This window comes from Alligator sinensis, unplaced genomic scaffold (assembly GCF_000455745.1).
Source record: "Alligator sinensis unplaced genomic scaffold, ASM45574v1 scaffold599_1, whole genome shotgun sequence".
In the NCBI taxonomy this organism is placed as follows: Eukaryota; Metazoa; Chordata; order Crocodylia; family Alligatoridae; genus Alligator; species Alligator sinensis.
In genome coordinates, this window is record NW_005841968.1 from 1956731 (window position 1) to 1962920 (window position 6190).

Below are 6190 nucleotides of genomic sequence, written 5' to 3' on the forward strand. Positions count from 1 at the left end.
TTTAAAGAGGTCAGAGTCGATACGAGAGCTAGGATCAATGCTATCCTGTTGCTGTTGCCTTTTCATGGAGTCATTTGACATCTGCACTTTATTGATGCGCAGAGCAGCTCTATTATCTCTGGCTTTTTGCTGGGAAAAAGATAAAAATAGATGTAATTTTCCTAGTTTTCTTTTAATCAGTACAAGTACCACATCTATTATTCCTACAGAAATTACAACCATATTATTTATATGGTTTGATTTAATCACATACAAGCATGGAAAAACTAGGTTACTCACTTGTCACTGGAACCACTAGTTGCCAGTGCCTAGAGCTGCAATATGGGATGTGCATGCCAAAGCAGATGAGGCTCATTAGTAGCAGACGTTTTAAATATAGCTTGGGAGCCCTATGTTGTGCCAAAGAAGTCATGCATCAGTTTGCCCTTCAAATCTTTTGTGTGTGTGGTCTGAAGACCAGATGACTGATGCATGAGTTGGGTCAATAAAGGCCACTAATTTGGAGAACTTCAGTTATGGCAGGATAATATGGATATTCACTAAAAAAAAACCTTCATGCATCCCACTCAGAGTCAGGGTAGCAATTCAAGCACAGGATAGAGGGTTAGAGATGAGGAAAAACTGGGTTGCAAAATAACAACTCATCTTCAACATAAGCTTTTTCAAGCAATAACAGAGTTTTTAAACATTTAATGGCAGCTTCAGGGAATTGCTCCTGGATGACATTCTGGGATCTGGCTCCTTCTGAGCATCAAATTGTCATGGCCATACTCGCACATTAAATGTTTGCAGTTTTCAAATGGATGCTGTCTAGCAGAAATGAAGTTTTTAAAGATTCAAAACTGGAGTTACAGGGATGGGAGCAGCGCCTGTGCAATTGCAGCTGAACTAACGCCTGTATTTCTTTTTTTACAAAATCCTCAAGTCTGTGACATTCTCCCCTTTTGAAGCGATGGGATTGTGCACATCAAAAAAGTGATAAAGTATAAAAAAGTCACTGTGTAAGTAGGAAAACCCACTTCTGAACTTCATTCACTTGGCAGTTTTACCTGCCCTCTTAGAAATAGGTCTGTTAGTGGCAGAGACTGCAGCTTTTTTCATGTTTATAGAGTACAGTGCACTGATAGAGTTGAAATAATCAGTCAGTATCTGTATTGCCAGCTCTTTTGGGTAGGGATTCCTTCTTACTATACATATTAACATCACACTATTATTATTGTTATTTATTTGTACTGTTATAATGCCTAGAAACCTGAGTTATGGACAATGAACCTAGGCATCATGTTCTGTACAAACACAGAACTAAAAGATGGTCTGTACCCAAGAGGGCTCACAATCCAAATGCAAGAGAAGTTGACTGACGGATATAGACAAGCAGATGAGGGAGAGCAAGGAATATGCCTACATGGCATGCGATGGGTCTAACCTGAGCTAACTCTGTTATAAAGCAGTACTGTCACATTAATGCAATGCTCAGTTTAGACAAACTAGGCCAACTGAAAAGCAGGATGCATTAGCCTGGGTGGAGCACTGTGTTAACCATGTTCAGCTAGCACTGCACTGAGCCATGAAAACACAAAGATCAGGTCTTAGCTCAACAGCTATCTAATGTTTCAGGGTTTTTTGTAGACATCAATTCTAAGGAGTTTTGAGGTAGAATCTGGAGGAGGATCACAAAGTTGCTTTGTGGTTCAAAAGAGCCCTTCCCAAGAATAACGGGCAGCACAAGAAAGCACAAGGTTCCTGTCTGAACCCAACACATGAGTGATGGAAGCTGATCAGAAGTAGTAGCTAACTTCTTAATGCATAATGATAGATCAATGGGAGGGTGGAAGCAGACTGTGAATAGTTTTGAAAGCTGAGTAGCTTTAGTATTAAGCAAAACAGGAGGAAGAACCAGTAGAAGGATGCATATAAAGGGTGATCAAAGCCATGGGTTAGGAAAAGACCCTTGCAGCAGCATTTGGGAGATCTGTTAGTATAGCAAGACTAGATTTGTCAAAAGTAGGGGAGATGAAGTTGCAGCAATCAAAAAGTTTTTGCTGCTTAAATGGATAGGCAGAGTTGTGCATTAGAGATATTAGACAGAAAGAAACAGCACGACTTAAATGTCTGGATGTAGAGACCTAGAAGTCCAAACTGAACTAGGTGCACAGGTGACAGGCTGAATAGCAACATTAGCCACAGTAACTGAAATAGGAGAAAGCAGAGAGGGCTTGGTTGTAGGGAGACTTGGAACTCTGTGTTAGCCAAGTTAATCTTGAGATTATGACTAGTCTTCAAGTCAAAGAGAGACTGAGATTTTAGTGTAGACAGAAAGAGTTGGGTTGGTTATAGAGAAGTGCATTTTTGAGTCATCAGCAGAGACAAAGCAGTGAGAAGACAGAGGGAGAGAAGAGAAAGACCAGTGGGAACCTCATAAATCTAGAGGGAAGATGAAGGTGCAACAGTGGTGCACAATTATTTCAGTTGGAGAGCCACGCAATGAGTTTTGGGGACCTGCTGAGGGCCACATCTATCTCTCTCTCTTCCTCTCTCTTGCTCTCCTCCTCTCTCACTCTCTTTTACTCTTTCTCTCCTTCCAGAACCTGGCTGGAGCTGTAGTTCACCAGGAGTCCTGACACTTGGCTGTGGACTGAGGTAGGAGCTTCTGCCATGCCCAACAGGTGGTGGTGGCAGCTGTGGTGGGCACAGCCGGCAGGCTCTGGAGCCCTAATGCAGAACCTGCCAGTGGTGCTGCCGCCCACCTGGCGCAGCAGAAGCTCCGACCTGGGGCCAGAGCTGATGCTGCAGGCAGGTTCTGGGTAGGGGCTCTGGGTGGAGCTTGCACTGTGCCAGGAAGGCATCAGCGTCAGCTGTGGATACCACTGGCAGGTTCTGTGTCAGGTCTTCTGAAGCTGCTGGCAGCATCCACAGCTGACGCTGCTGCCTGACCGCTGCAGCAGAAGCCCCGCCTGGGTCCACAGCTGATGTTGCTGCGTCAAGGGCTGATGCTGTTGGGCAGAAGCAGTCCTAACTGCTTGCCCGGCACCACGAGATTGCTGGAGCTGCCAGCCAACTGTAGGCCAGATTCAGTGAGTTGGTGCCCGTCCACCCACAGGCTTAACTGAATCTGTTGGAAGGCTCGATTCAGCCCACAGGCTGTATTTTGCTCACCCGTGAGATACAATGAAAATGGGAGCTATGGGAGAACAAGATTTCAAGTAAAGGAACATGGCTGATTATGCCAAAGGCAGTTCTCAGGTCAATAAGAAAAGCCCTTTTGAGATTTTCACAAGAGTAGTTCCAGCGAAGTGTCCTGGGGAGAAGCTGGATTGGGGGTGGGGGTGAGGGGCAGGGGGTCTGCAGCAGAACTGGTGGTGAAGAACTTGAATCAGGTACTGAACAACAAGCATGTTTACTGCACTTCGAGAAGAAAGGAAGAAGGGAGATAGGGTGGTAATCTGAGAGGCAAGTAGGATCAGGAGGGTTTTTTCCCCTAAGGTAAAAGAGAGAAAAGCTTGCTTGTATCACGAGGGGAAAGAGGCCGAGGAGAACAAGAGGTTAAGGCAGGAGATAAGCGGGCACAAGAAGGATCAGAAGATGGACGATGCAACAGCATGAGATCCCTGGAAAGAAAAAAAGAGCAAATTCTCTTCTGCAATGGGAACAGTACAAGAGAGATGAAAGAAATGAAGGGAGAGGACCTGGGGAACAAATCACAGGTGATGAAGAAATGGTTGGGACAGTGGGGCACCTGACCCCTTCTATGCCCTCTAGATGCATTAATATAATACCTTATATTAAGACCGATGGGCAAAAAAAAGATTTTAGAAGTTAATCTAAAATCTTTGAGAACCAGTAATGTTAGAGCCTAACACTGAATAAGCTAGAACCCTATACACGAAGTGTTTCATTCTCTCTCAGTCTGCAAATGCGGTTTGTAGTCATCCTTACCACATAGGGAGCTCGTTCCTGTGAACTTGCTTTTCTCCACAGTTTAGCAATCTGCTTTACTCTTGTAGCCCAGTCTGCAACCAAAACCGAGATGCTGTGTTAATTTGCAAAGTTTTGACAAGTTTCACTTCATAGGACAATTTTTAAACAGGGAAGCAGTTAAGTTTTTGGAGTAAAATGGCATGCAATAGAGATGTTATAAAATGTGTGCCCCTTTGCAAATAAATCACTGACTTACCTGGGAATTCCTCCTTTAAATTGGGGAAGTTGATATTTGTGTACAGAACTGGTGCTACTGTTGCCATTTCACCTAGTGCTTCTTCTTTTTCCCACTTGAGAGTACTTCTTTGAGCATTGGACATTGTATCCCCTTCTCCTTCCATAGGCTGGGCCGATGGTGTCCACGGACTGTTAGGATCATTTACCATTGGATTAAATGATGTCTTATCCCTGACAAATGAGAAGAGACTTGTTTTGTTTCACAGACTCTTCTCAATATACAAAATCCATTTTCAAATTCATCACTCTGCTATACTGACAATCAATTATGTATCTTGGAAAGCAACACCATAAATATTTTAAGGAATATTTAGGCCACTGTCAAGAATTAAACATTTCAAATGTTCACTGGCCAGTCTGTCTCTCTCTCTCTCTCTCAGCCTGGTCATAGTGATACTGAATTATTTCAGATTCTTCACGTGACTCACCTGGCATCAGCGTATGGCGGCTGTGCTATAGGAGAGAAAGTGCCTAATCCAGCCGCAGGAGCCAAAGGAGTATGAGGAAGATGGGGGTTTGGCCCAATCAGGCCATTCATAAGTGGTACTCTCGAAAACACGCTCTCCCCTAGAGAGAAATAGAAGAATGTCACCAATGTAAACAGCAAGAGCCTGGAGAGTAAAGTGCACGAGACAAACTTCGGTGGAGAAGAGACCTTTGCTTGATGATAACCTAATTTCCTTGCCTACTTTATAATACTGATTTTAGCTTCCTGGAGAAGATTTACAAACAGGCTTTGTTCTAGTAATCCACAAACTTAAGGGATTTCCTTCCATTGTTTCTCAGCATTGTGTACACTAGATTTCTGCAAGATGGGGGATTTTTTGAGGATTTCCCAGATAATTAATCCTCTCATTCACACTATCTTATGTCATTTAATTACAGCTTGCCTCTAGGTATTCTTTCTGGGGGGTTGTAGGAGACAGGAGAGCTACTTAGAGCATTCATTCATGTATCTGAATAATAACCAAATAATTAGAAAAATGGTAATGAAAACAACCTCACACTTGCTACAAGGATCCCAACAGTCCTCAGAGCATTGGCTTATTCTCACAATTTTCATGTTACATTTGGGAGTATGCCCCACACCTGGGACAAAGGGGGAGAAGCCTGCACCCTCCTTGCTAAGGATGGAGGGGTCGAGCTTCCTGGTTCTAAGCATGCTGCTGCCATCACCACTGCCCAGGTGTTTTTGCCCAACAGCACCCAAGATCAAGTGCTTATTTGCACAATTTTTCATTTTACTTTGAGAGTCTGGGTCCCAGTGCCAAGGCACCTGGGATCCCCTGCTTTTATAGCAAAGAGAGCTGGTGGCTGCCTAAATAAATAAGGGATGAGAAGCACAATGGCAAACCAATCTTTATTAGGGTTTCTGGGTACAACTATAACAGATAACAATCATCTTATCCTCTACAGCGGATTCACTCCAGCGTAATGACAGAATTCCCTGGTAAGCATTTGGTGAAGAAAACATAGCCCAGGGGCGGGTGTACAGTATTCTAGACTACAAAATATTGTGATATTTTTCTAAGTCACAATTATTTCCCTTAAATGAGACACAGTAAATATCTATTCAGTGGTTGCTAGCAACAGCATCAGCTATCATTATTTTCTGATCTGACAGATTATATCCTGACCCAATGCTGCACTCAGGGAAATGAAAAAGGAAAACATATGTATGGTGCCAGGTAACAAGCACGGAGGCGCTGCATACCAGCCTCTCACAAGTATTATTAACCACCTAATTTTAGAATTTCCTTTTCAGAGTGTGCAGGTGTGATGGTGGAATGTCTTTTTCTCTAGTTTTACAATTTTTTACCAGTGAATAGGTAAATCTAGTCAAATGTGTCTCAATATTGTAATTAAGTGCCCAGTTGAATAATTTTATACTGCTATTAGGGTGGAACATTTTATTTGTATCATTAAAATATTAGCATAGACATTTTTTTTTTTTTTTTTTTTTTCACCCACACTT

The 6190-nt window shown here is 42.8% G+C and overlaps 1 protein-coding gene across 1 annotated transcript in view; it reads right to left on the bottom strand.

Annotated features, from left to right (window-relative positions):
* KMT2C (lysine methyltransferase 2C) overlaps positions 1-6190 on the bottom strand; it is a 282429-nt gene that overhangs the window by 51750 nt on the left and 224489 nt on the right. The window contains 4 exon segments of the mRNA XM_025200451.1: positions 2-129; positions 3937-4010; positions 4175-4386; positions 4644-4782. Coding sequence (XP_025056236.1) covers positions 2-129; positions 3937-4010; positions 4175-4386; positions 4644-4782 — 553 coding nt within the window.